The following is a 12,523-nucleotide window of genomic DNA, read 5'->3' as shown; positions in this document are numbered from 1 at the left end:
AAATGTTTGAGGGGACGATGATTTAGTTCAGGTGGCAAATTGGGACACGGGGATCAATGGAAAGTTAATGAGTGCTGCATTTAACAAGAAGGGAGTGGGAGAGTTGCGTAACTGTTGCTTTTGTCACCATGGAGAGGATGTTGGTGTCCACTGGGGGACTACTACCGCACACTATACTTTTCATCATCTCTCTAAATTGCCTGTCGAAATCGATGCTCATAATACGGTGGCAGAAAACGTTACTCATTTCCGATAATAGTTAGAGATGCACAGCCAGTATCCATATCCCAGTAATGCTGCCTGCTTCGCTATCTTCCCTGTTCTTACATCCATCCTGAACCTGTTTTCTGCTTTCCCTCCCTCTGACATCTGTTGACCCACTGATTGGCTGCATGTACAGACAAACACACGGGTCAGAGGTCACTGAGCCCTTAAACTGTTTTTTTGCAGAAATGGTGAAGAATGTTGTCAAGCTCACAGGCTGCTAGAAGTAAACATGACAAATTGATGCCTTGCTCGCACTCTATTTATGGGAATTGTGCGAATAACGCTATTGAGAGAATCAGGAAAAATAGACGGGTCTGTTCTGCACTGCATGTTTGAGCTGGAGGCAGCGGATAAACAAATGATTACCATGAAATCGGCCAGCACATTGTAAATACTAGATTTGGGCAGTGGAGAGAAGGGGTGGCCTAAATAAAACATGGCATTCTTTGGTTTTTGCCAGCTGAATTAATGGGAGTCACAAATTGTGTAGATCATTGCTCCAGCTTGGTACCAGTGCCCTCTCCTCGCCTCGTGTTATTACAAGAAGTAGAAGGGGCACCACGAGAAAATTAGCAGCTAGAAACTCTTGATGCTTCACTTTAACATCTTCAAAGCTTCGTATCTCAGGCAGACCAGGGGAACAGAAACAACCTGAATCCTCTATAGAACATAACTGGGTTATAACTGATTCATTTGTACCATGAATGCTTAAGCGTCACTTTTCTGTCATGTTGTGTCTGTATGCAGCCGGTGCTCAAGTGATTGTTTTGCTTCCTCCTTGTTATCTTGTTTGTCTTTTGAGATATACTCTTTAGATTCCAGCGAAACAGCTGACTTTTCACAGACAATCTTGATTACCGTCTCCTATGTACAATTCCAAACCTATTACGCTGAATTCTTTGCCGCACAGGGAGCGACAAACAGGAAAATTGTACAAGCGTGTTCACAGTCTGTATGCAGACAAAGATACCTTGCACGTCCTGTAAAGCCACACATCAGACTCTGTGTACAGCTGGATAGACATATTTAGTTGCTTTACAATCAGAAGCAACAATTTTAAAACAGAACACAAACTAGATAAGAACAAACTGAAAAGAAAGAAGAAAAAAAATTGGCAGCTGAAGTCCTGGTGGTTTGTGTGCATTGGAAGCCAAACCAGATGCTTGTAAAACAGCAGATATCAACCTGCATGTTTGATGACAAATAAAACACCAAGGCTATCTGACATTTTGCCCATCCAGCCTGATGCAAGCACACCAGACGTATGATGGCTTTTATTCAAAATAATCAAGAATCTGTGGTTCATTTGTATGACACGTTACAAAACAATACTTTTGTGTAAACAACATTACACTCTGCAGCAACATCTACAAAGTCTTTTGGTACAAATGGCAAAAAAAACAATATTATTGAAGGTGCTTGTGTAATATCAAAAATAGCTTTCCAGTAGTTTCAGTGTATAAACTCATTATATAGTCATTTGCAGCTTTTATTCTCACTTAAAATATGTCTCGTTCTTTATTGCTATTAATTGTGGCATCTTGCTCCAGGACTTTTAAGCATCCGTATAAATGTCCACATTGATGTTGAATTTGTTTTCGAGGTCTGTCACAAAGGGGAATCATGGTTAATTATTATGAGTCATGATGTCATCATCTCCCTGCAATATTATACAAGCCTGCCCCCTACTGACCGATAGTTGTGAGGCTCTGAAGAACCTGAGACGGGAAGGTTGAGGAATGTCAGTGCATTAGATCTGCCCTCGGGTCTGATCGGTAGAGAAGATACTGTATCAGCGCCGTGGGGAGGTGAAGGTCACAAATCCTACCCAGCCTCTGCTTGCCCACAGTTTTCCTGATGTATAGCCGGCACAGCTGCATTAGAGGAGACACTCCTGGGGACACTCAGGGGAGAAGCAAGGAGCCATTACAGAGAGATGTTTTCGATTATTTAACTTCTGCCTACGGCAACCAGCCCCAATGTAAGAAAAGAAAAACTTGCGAATCCCCACAGTGAGGCTACTTGGTTAGTTTGCTTTGACTACCTCCTGCTTGTCTCAGCAGTCTGTCCGAGGGGCTGCTGGGAGGTGCGAGGTCCATCGGCCTTTTGCCCTCTGAGTTGGTGAGGAAGCGATCTGCCCCGTGGTCGAGCAGGACGGACACCAACTCGGGGCTGGACAGACGGGCGGCAATGTGCAGGGGCGAGTCACCAGATGCCTTGCTGTTCACGCTAGCGCCTGAGGGAGGGAAGAAGTTAGCCATGATGCCCTGACAATACATGAGATGGGGCGATACTGGAAATTCAGTTTTCTATAACTGCAGATCCATCAGTTATAACACAATGTGAATTTAACACAAGCAGATCTCCATGAAATATGAGTAAAGTTTACTCGAGCATTCAGCACAGTTTTGAGGTAAAACATTCTACTTTTTACTTCACTACACACATCATATCCGACAGAGTCTTGTTGTGGATATGCTGGATATCATGGGTAGCAATACGACTATATAGATAGACTTCATTACGAGTTCAATTCTTGCACAAAAAATGTCTGTAAAATGTATTTTCGTGGGTAAACACTGCACAGAGACAGCAATTTAGTACAACGTAGTTTCCTTGCAGCTCCGTTTTTGCAGCTGGAGCGGTGGATATGACCAGAATTAGTAGCGCCGCTCAATGCTGGAAAAGTACAGGCAGGTTGGTATCCATCCAATCATGCAATGCCATTAGAGAACCCGCTTGATTGGTCCCAAATTCATGCCGCAGCATGAAAACAACCTCAAACATCCAGCCAGAGTCACAAAGAGGTGCAATATCTTCAGTTAGAAGAAGCACAAAGAGCCTTGCCACAAACGCTCCCTCCCCCAGGTCTGGGATTACGTGAAGAGACAGGAAACACTCTTCACAAGTTCTCCACAAAATGCCTGAAATAACCTACTTGCAGGGTAACTTGGAAAAAACTGTGCAAATGTACCTAAGAGAGCTTGTACTGGTTTGTGTTCAAACTGGTAAAGTGAGGTATTTGAGTCTGTTTACTGCAGTTTATATGGCAGTGAATTGATAAATAATAATTATTAAGTATTGTAGAAAGCATCCTCACTTGAATGCCTCAAACCGTTGCAAACTATTCTACCTTTGCATTCCCATAACATTAGTGGTCTCATAATAGACAGTAATAAGAAACAGAAAATGATTTAGCGGAATCAGAGACATCGTCTATTTTAAATCTGTGTGTTCTTCCTCTTCCTTCAAATCCAGCCTCTCCACAATGTCATTTTGTGAGCTCAAGGTTAGCCGTTCACCGCTAACATACCCCAAAGCGGCTAACCTCTAACAGAGATGAGGAGCAGGCTACACAGGTCTGATAAGCTCACTTCTATTTAACCCCCACAAACCCACTTTCAGATTCAGTGCTAATTCAAGTGACACCTCCTGAGGCAGTTTATCCAGTTTCACTCAGCTCCCCCCTGCAAACACAAAGGGCCTTTTTTTTTTATAGCTATCTTACATATGTAGTAGTTCTCCCCAAGAGTTGTAAATAGTCTTTAAAATGTAAAACCGGCGTCGTCAAGAAGCCGTTGCTTATCACTCTTTGTGTACTTTCACACAACGACAGTTTTCAATGCAGGACTTTTGTAATGTAAACTATTGAAACCCTATTGTTCCTTCTGGAGATACCTGGATTCCGATCCCATGACTTTTGCAGTTGTTTAACTTGTGTGATTAATTATTCTACATTTATTACAACACCTGATCTAAGTTGCCTTCATCTCTACTTCAACCTAAAAGACCAATACATTTATATGAGAGATAAAAATTCATATAAGAGGCTTTCTTACCTAGGAGAAGCAGTTTCTTCACAGTACTTAAATGCTGATTGGTGCAGGCAACGTGGAGAGGAGAGCCTAGGTTGTCAATATGCTGATCCACATCTGCACCGTACTGAACAAGAGGCTCGATGCACTCGGGGTGACCTGTGGAGAGACGTCAGAATCATCATAATGGGAAGTCACGTACTTGAAAGGATCTGCTGTGAAATCTGCTTGACATCCCGGGTGAGAAGATGCTCATGTTTTACTTTGTAGGCAACAAACACAGACTATTTTTACACATTTTTCAGGGATTTTTCCTCATGGCACTTGTTGTGCATCTTGTATTGAGTGACTAAGCCCAGTTTGAATAGATTATCTATGCATATGTTGTGAAATGTGACTTCTAACCTTTGGCTGCTGCCCTGTGGATGGGAGAACTGGACTGACTGGTCCCCAGAGAAGCTGCTCCGTGTTGAAGAAGCAGCGACACGCAGGTCACGTGACCCCGAGCACAAGCTTCTGTCAAGGTGGTTTGTCCATCCACGGTTGAACTGTTTACCTGAAATGGGTAGGTATACTTTTGAGGGAGTTCACCCTAAATTCTCTGCAAGCACCAATTAATTCAAAGTTAAAACAATTAAGGCAAAAGTGATCCTATTATTATAGTAGGTATGTCTCTTAAGTGGTAACTACATATAATGAAACTGTAATATAGCAAAATTCAGTCTATTATATTTATACAACACACTGACTGTAGATCTGCGCTGTGGTGAGCAGGCAGCTTTACATGCAAAGTTTTTTGTTTGCGTATGAGTTATTGTGCATGCATGTAGGTGTCTGCAAGCATGTGTGTTTGGTTAATTTCTTACTAAAATGTCCCATGAGTAAGTTAGAAGCATCAATAATTCATTCGGTTGTTTCAAGAGAAGACGGAAAACACGCTGTCTTGATTACAGATTGTTTTCGATTCCGTTACAGTCACAAATAAATCGTAACCAGATGATGAGGCCTTACTGACATTTGCCCCATTTTCCATCAGAAGCTTCGCGCATGCCGTGTGTCCCTGCATGCACGCTCCATGGAGGGGCGAGACCTTGTCCAGAGTGCTCAGATTTACACATGTGCCCTGTGGACAAAACACAATACATGTAGTTTCAATACATGTGCATCATGAGTTTTGAAAATGGGATATTAATAGCCACATGAGTCCGGAACCCCCTGAGATATTATCATCACAAGCTGTTAGTTTGTGAAATATTAAATGTTTTAATGAATAACTTATGGGTCTTTCACATACATGATGATTTAAGACAGCAAAAGTTTTTCCTGATGAGTAAACTGCATGTTAAAGTGATCCTGGTTTAACTTAACCTGCTTTAAACTTTACCTGAGCAATGAGCCTTTGCAGAGCGAGGATCCGTCCATTAAAGGCTGCATCATGAATCGGAGACCAGTCCGATGCAACATCTACAGGTAGATTACATTAACAACAGTTGCTCACCTGGCTCACTTTAAAAATGATACAAATATGCATTCAAATGACATGGTAAATGTACTCCAGCTGCAGCTTAGAACTGCCAGCCTCTACTCACCGCTCATCAAAGGGTTTGAGAAATACTCAGTCCCACTTTGACATGCAGTGTCTCTCGGAGTCTCTTTGTTTCCAGCAGACATAGTTCACAGCGTCCTTCCAAAAGCTGTTTTTTTAATGACCTGATCCTCACTGGTTTTGCAATATAAACCGAGCTGTGTCCAACTAGGAGTCAAAGCATATCTGAAATATGTTTGGTCCTCATCTGTTTCCAGTAGACTTGTGGCAGATCTTGGCGCTGTGATATCATTTCCTCTCAGGCAGAAGTATTTGCCATGCAGGAAGCAGGCTGGTTGAATGTAGGGTTCTCGACCAATGAAGGTGCAGAGGGACAGGGGAAGAGGTTTTTTGTTTTTTTTTTGCTGAGCAGGTCGGGTCTGTAATTTGTGTGTAATTTGACACTGTTGGTCCACGCCCATCCTCCCCTGCAGGAGAGGATGGGCAGTGATGGGGGAGGGCATTTGTGGAGTTTTTGAATTGAATGAGGGGAAATTAGTGGTGTAAAGTTGCCTCCCCATTGTTCATGCACCATGTATAAGTGGTTTGAAAACTTTGTAAACCATAAAAAAGTTCCTACATCTAAAGATTTAACATCTGTTTGGACATATTTTTCTCATTGTGGCTGATTTAGGACATGAAAGCACCATTTAAAAAAATCTTTTGATAAACCCCTTTTAAGTGATTCTTAAATGTTACAGCTTGATGAGAATTTTTAATTTATAGAAAGCAGATTTTATGTTTTAAGTGGTTGAATAAAAGTATTTTTATTGCGCTTCAGCAGTAATATTGACATTGAGCTGACATGTCACATTTAATGTACAGAAATTAAAGTTATATTAGAAGCCTGTCTATAACACTATAATCAACACCATATTCAGTTTATTCCCCACACAATATCTGTATTATTATTTCAATATATACCCAGTGTTTGGCCTGGAGACAACAGTTGTCTTATGTGTTGCAGCCCTTCACTTATTGATTCGTGCAACAGCGATTGCTCCATGTGCTCTATCAGTGCAATAAGTTTCTATCGTAGCAGGTCAATCATTTTCACACACAGCTATTCCCATGTGTACTGCTCCACCAATATCCACCGTGTTGTCAGATCCACAATCACATAATATACAGGCCAGCAGAGGGCAGCCTCAGAGAGCAGATGCTCAAAGCAAGTCAATACTCCAAGTGTATTCCTCTGGGAGTTGTTAATCCCTGGCAGCAAGCTACAAGCTTGCCGTACAATTGACTTTGTGCCTTGTCAGGAAAGGTGCATATGGATTAGAATGCCATTGTAAAAACTGAATGAATGCCCTCTCTGTAGTACTGAATAATGAAGGCCCTTGATGCTTTGTTCCCCTGAATAAATCTGCTTCAAATGTCCAGCAGTTTTCTCAGATCTCAGGCCAAGCAGGGCGATCGAGCAGCTGCCGTGACCTCTCCTGTAACTGCACTTGGTGAACGTCTGCTGCACGGATGCAGGACTCTGCTCAGCTGTGCAGGCAAAGTGCAGCAAATGTCATCCTTATTATCATCAGTCTATGAATAGGAATAAGTGTGGTTAAGTCCCAAGGTTGGGCAAGCACAAAAATGTTTTCATTTAAACTTTTCATCGTGCAGGTTGAACATTTTTTTACCTGAACAGCCTTGAAAGTTATCAAAGCTTTCATAAGACTGTTATAATATCTGTATTCCTTCTTTAAAATTTCCATTCTGAGTTTGATTGACATCTTTGTTCATCACTGGATGCAGGAAATGATTTTTTTTATGCATCTATTCTGCCATAAATACAACAGATGAAGACAAGCTATGCCTACACCAATGCAAATATGTTTGCATTTCAAAATATCCTGGGCTGGCTGTTCTCTGCAAACATACCATATGTGCATGAGCACGATTTGCATGCAATATGGCCATGTGTCGGCTCTCGTGTTCCAAATTTCATCCAGTATATGTATGCCATGTTCCCAGGGAGTCTCTCATGCATTTGTATGCGATTTGAATCCAGTTGAGTACAAGCAAATGTTGTCTGTACAAAGAAGCAATAACATACAGTTCCTATAGCTGAAAAATACCAGCTGGAGCCTGTGTCAGAAATTGGGTTTGAGTGCATATGATGTAACTGTACATCAGTAAAAAATAGTCCATTTGTACCGGACCCCCCCTAGTCCATATTTTTCTTTTATCACAAAATCCATTCTGCAGGTCACAAAATGAGCAGAGGAGTCCATGTATGTGTGTTTAGGAGTGATCGAGCGGCTCACGTCGCCAGCAGGAGGCTCGGTTTAATTTTGGGGCACCGCAGATTCCCAGCAGACACATTGAGGTCGATGGGATGGATGGATGAACCCTCTGCCTCTAACTAGACCACTTATTAGTTCACAAGTGAAAGAGTCCGCTGGCTTTGATCTATCATGTCATGTCACTACTTCGCCTCCAATTATCTACGTCTGGGGTCCTATTAGACTAATAGATATTTAAAAAATGCATATATAGAAATGAAAACTCTTTCATGCCCTCTATTGTCCCTCAGCTTAACTCTGTACAAGCAAAATTCCCTTTGGAGAGAAACACAGTGATTGGTTGGTGGGGTTGTTGTTGTGTTGTGCAAATTGATTGCCTGCGTTGTGCTGAGTCATCTTGTTTTGGGGGATTTGGAGGTTGTTGTCTTGAGGTTTCTGTATTAAGAGTGTGACTTCTGCATCAACTATAACTCACTCCATCGCCTCCATCTGCTTCAGAATGCTGCCTCTCAGCTTCTTCCTGGTTCTAACCGACGACTTCACTTCATCCTGGCTTCCCTCCACTGGCTACCTGTTCATTTTGGAGTTGATTTCAAGATTTTATTTAATCACATTTAAAGCTCATCAGAGTCTGCCCCAGAGCGACATATATATCTAACAGAAATGCTGACCCTTGTATGAGCCAGTTTGCAGCCTTAGATCCTCAGGTGGGGGCTTTCTGACTGTTCCAAGGCCGAGGCCTAAATCTAAGAGTGATTGAGTGTTTGCCACGGAGGGCCTCTTGGCTGCAGAATCAGCGATTTAATCCTAAAATCCATTTATATAGAGTCGCTTTTAAGTGATGGTGTCGCTTTGGCTCTCTTTTACTCTGTGCTTTGGCCTTTTTATTTGTATCAATTGGTGTTTGTTCTATTATTCAGTGCATATTGAAATAATGTGTTTGGTATGTTTTAGCCTTATTTCTTCTTCTTTCTTCTTCTTTTTCTTTCTGTTCCTGACTGGATCTCTGTTGAATTATGATCCTCTTGTTTGGTTTGTCTGTCAAAGCATTTTGTAAGCTCTGTTTTAACAAGATGCCAGAGAAGGAGAGTAAAGTTACTCCAAGTTTTTAGGGTTACAACTGCAGTAAATCACTTCTATCAGAATGAACCAGAATTTCACCCAAATAAAACATAGTAGCCGGCTGATCCTCTAAATCAGCCTCTATAACACAACAGCCCTTTGTCAGTTTCTTGCATTGTGTGCCACAGTTAAGCTACAACTGCAGGGATTAAACAGAAGCACATGATGATTCAACCCCGTGATTTCTTACAGAGTTGGGTCATGGACTCACTCATTTCCTTTCCTTTTCTTTTTCTCCTGACACCGTAGCCTACTTCTTTTCTCCCCCCCTCTCTCTCTCTCCCTTTCTCCCTCTCTCCTTCCTTCCCTCTCTCTTTCTCTGCAGTCCGTGATGGCATCTCCTCGGCTGGAGACTTTCTGCTGCCCGAACCGGGACTCGGCGACAGAGTTCGTGGTCACCTTCCAGCCCGTCCTGTTCGGGGCTCTGAGTCTGGGAAGCGCAGCGCTGAGCCTCGTCTTCGCCATTCTCCAAATTCTTCCAAAGCGCAAAGGGTACAGAAGACTGGGACAGTATCCTCTGCCCAGGCCTGCGTCCTCCTCTCGGATTCTGTTCATCATCAGTATCTGTGACATTCTGGGATGCACAGGTAAAGAAGAAACTGCTTTTTTGTTGTTTGGGAAAGTGAGTCAGTCAGTTTCATGGCGCGCTGTTGTTGCTTTTTGGATAATTACGCACGCAAGAATTTTTTGTTTTAACCCTTTTGTTGCGCACAGTTTGAGTGCAGCTATGAACAAAATGTATTAATGTGTATATTTATCTGTTTAAATCGAACCTACATAACATTTTACCAAATCAGATCTTTGGGTGTGAAGCTGTTAAATTCCAAACAAAAGAATGAATCATGATCCACTCATGTGAGTAATGAAATGACTCATAACAGCTACTACCCTTTTTTTTTTTCAAAGTTGTTGTTGGTGTTGCCTTGGCTTGATTGGAATGCACCATAAACCCCAAAGCAACCAGTTACACACACAGAAGTCTGCAGATTATTCTCAGATTGTTGCACTGCTTAAGGAACCAGGGTGACATTTGAACTGATCATTCATCACTTGCTTCTGCTCCCGGTGAAAGGGAAGGCAGATGAAGTCATGTATTTCTGTGTACTTAGTGCCCGGTGAGATTCATTCGCTGCTGCAAACTAACAGCTTGATGACAGTTTAAAATGAAATACAGCTCAGCGTGTAGTCTGAATCGCATAAAGACTGTGGGAGAGCTCCCATGTTTCCATTCTGAAGTGAAGCCGGGGAGGAAATGGAAACACCCTTATAAAAAGCACCTGGTGGAAGCTCATATTTCCATGATGTAAAGCTGCTATTAAAAGGAATCTGTGGCTGTATCTGATTAATTAAAGCACCCCATAATAGAAGCTGAAGAAAAGAAAATGTCATGTGTTTTAAATGTTAATTGAAACCAGACTTTTTCCTTCTCTTCCAGGTATCATCGTCAGGTCATCGGTCTGGCTCGGCCTTCCCAACATCATCGACAGCATCTCGGTGACCAACAACACTGATGTCTGGCCGGAGGTCTTCTGCGTCGGCAGTGCCGTACGTGTGACAGTCTTTTACAAAGCCCTGTATTGTTTAACAGTTCAGTTACACCTTCACGTGAAAGAGCCTGTCACGTCTTGGCCTTGTGCTTGACACTCGGCAGCAGAAGGAAGCGTAGCAGGACAAGAAACACTTGCTGTCTTTAATGTAAATCATGCAGACAATCCTGATTTCATGGGTAGAAGTGCTCATTTGCTTTTATGGATGCTCAGGAAAGCTTGTTCACAGCTGATTGTGAAGCATCAGTCACAGGAAACATGACACAGCAGAGCAGATAAACCAAGAGACGAGGCTTTGAGTTGTAATAATTACTGTATGGTGAGTGTATTGTGTCCAATTTGTGTGTTGCAGATGTGGATCCAGCTGTTTTTCAGCGCCTCTTTTTGGTGGACTTTCTGTTACGCCGTTGACGTCTTCCTGGTGGTGAAAACATCTGCAGGAATCAGGTTAACCTCACCTTCCATCCACGAGTCATTATCACCTCATCGTCTGCTCCTATAGGAAGCAGGATGAAGTTATACACAGAACTGATGATGGGCTGTTTGTGTTAACACGCCTTTCTCTGACATTCTTTTGTGTTTTGCTGCTCAAACAACCTAAAAAATAGCATTTACTGAAGCAGACTGATGATGCTGTAAAAGTCAGAATTTAACGGCTCCATGTGCTTCGTTCGTTTCCTTCCCCGGTCAGTGCTTTTTGCAAAGGGAAAAAAAAAAACAATCTTCATCCCTGAGATAAAGAGGGAGCTGCAGCATGTGTTGTGATTTGGGTCTCATGACTTGTTTCTTTCCCCTTCAGCACCATTATCCTCTACCACATGATTACATGGGGTCTGGCTGTGCTGCTGTGCGTTGAAGGAGTGGCCATGCTCTACTACCCATCCATTTCTGAGTAAGACACTTTGTTGTCCCTGAGATACGTCGACTCTTTCAGCATTTGTCTGAAGAAGAAGTTTGGGATTTTTTTTGGGGGGGGTTTGTTTCACTGTCTGTTCTTCCTATTAGTTCCCACGGCTACCAGAAATAATAAGAGGAATCCTCAAATACACAAGCAGATTTAACAATGTCTGTAAAATTGCAGTCACTTTATTTCCATAGAAAACATGATCTTTGCCAATGATGTCCAACTAGCCGTAATGCTGTTATTCATCATTGTTTTCTGATTACATTTTTGATTTAGTGGAGTAAACACAATAACTCTGTTAACCGCTATAAAGTTGTTTCCATTGCCGATTAAATCATTTGTCTCGTTTGTGTGCAGTTGTGAGCAAGGCCTCCAGCACGCCATTCCTCACTACGTGACCACATACGCGCCGATGCTGCTCGTCCTCGTAGCCAACCCCGTCTTCTTTAACCGGACCATATCTGCAGGTGAGTTCCTCTGCTTTCAGATCTCTCTAACGAAAACAACACACGGGGAGACATAAATAACTCTGTCTTCTTTCCAATCTTAGTGACATCTTTGCTGAAAGGACGACAAGGAATCTACACAGAAAACGAGAGAAAGCTGGCCAATGAGATCAAAATACGCTTCTTTAAAATAATGCTGGTGTTCTTCATTTGGTAGGTTTCCATTCTTTATCAAAGGGCTTGAAGGAACAGTGCAATTATTTGCTCTCTTGCTGTATGGTAAACATGAAGCTACAACAAGCAGCCTGTTAGCTTAGCATAAAGACAAAGTAACTTAATCAACCTACTGCACCTCTAAAACACCTTGTGTCACATTTCTTTAATCTGTATAAAATATAAAAACAATAGACTGTATTGTGGTTTTATTGGTGGATGATGTACCAAATGAAGTCAAGCCAATGACAGTAAATAAACTCCAAGAAGTCACTGCATCTGACATGAATCAATGTAAAATATAACCCCACATAAATCCACATATTGTTTTTGTTAATAGTGATATTTCTCAAAATGCTGCACTCCTGCTTTTTGTCCATTTTT

At 42.0% G+C, this 12,523-nt stretch overlaps 2 protein-coding genes across 4 annotated transcripts in view; one reads left to right on the top strand and one right to left on the bottom strand.

Annotated features, from left to right (window-relative positions):
* Positions 1-1,485: 1,485 nt before the first annotated feature.
* Positions 1,486-5,908, bottom strand: LOC103352927 (ankyrin repeat and SOCS box protein 9). 3 transcript variants are annotated; one of them, XM_008275634.1, is made up of 8 exons: positions 5,672-5,908; positions 5,467-5,546; positions 5,098-5,205; positions 4,488-4,638; positions 4,107-4,241; positions 2,312-2,503; positions 1,961-2,170; positions 1,486-1,872 (listed from the first exon to the last, which is right to left on the bottom strand). In XM_008275634.1, the coding sequence occupies exons 1-7, from the start codon at positions 5,751-5,753 to the stop codon at positions 2,010-2,012; spliced, it is 909 nt and encodes a 302-aa protein (XP_008273856.1). In that variant the 5' UTR covers positions 5,754-5,908; the 3' UTR covers positions 1,486-1,872; positions 1,961-2,009. The 3 variants fall into 3 exon arrangements, with proteins under 3 accessions (XP_008273856.1, XP_008273855.1, XP_008273857.1); XM_008275633.1 differs by having other exon boundaries at positions 1,486-2,170; XM_008275635.1 differs by having other exon boundaries at positions 1,486-2,161.
* A 3,387-nt stretch (positions 5,909-9,295) lies between these two features.
* The window catches only part of gpr143 (G protein-coupled receptor 143), a 7,929-nt gene continuing 4,701 nt past the window's right edge, over positions 9,296-12,523 (top strand). The window contains exons 1-6 of the mRNA XM_008275631.1: positions 9,296-9,616; positions 10,465-10,574; positions 10,929-11,023; positions 11,376-11,468; positions 11,838-11,947; positions 12,031-12,139. Coding sequence (XP_008273853.1) covers positions 9,361-9,616; positions 10,465-10,574; positions 10,929-11,023; positions 11,376-11,468; positions 11,838-11,947; positions 12,031-12,139 — 773 coding nt within the window. The 5' untranslated portion in view covers positions 9,296-9,360. The remainder of the gene's footprint in view (positions 9,617-10,464; positions 10,575-10,928; positions 11,024-11,375; positions 11,469-11,837; positions 11,948-12,030; positions 12,140-12,523) is intronic.

The sequence above is a fragment of the Stegastes partitus genome, unplaced genomic scaffold, assembly GCF_000690725.1.
Source record: "Stegastes partitus isolate 25-593 unplaced genomic scaffold, Stegastes_partitus-1.0.2 Scaffold56, whole genome shotgun sequence".
In the NCBI taxonomy this organism is placed as follows: domain Eukaryota; kingdom Metazoa; phylum Chordata; class Actinopteri; family Pomacentridae; genus Stegastes; species Stegastes partitus.
Note: the sequence above shows the minus strand (reverse complement) of the source record. Positions and strands in the feature narration are given on the sequence as shown.

Excerpts from the sequence above, each read along its gene's own strand:
- LOC103352927 (XM_008275633.1), bottom strand. The coding sequence starts at position 5,753 with ATGTCTGCTGGAAACAAAGAGACTCCGAGAGACACTGCATGTCAAAGT. Across the intron at positions 5,547-5,671 it reads CTCAAACCCTTTGATGAGCG|ATGTTGCATCGGACTGGTCT; the intron begins GTGAGTAGAGGC and ends ATCTACCTGTAG. Across the intron at positions 4,639-5,097 it reads TGATGGAAAATGGGGCAAAT|GTAAACAGTTCAACCGTGGA; the intron begins GTCAGTAAGGCC and ends TACCCATTTCAG.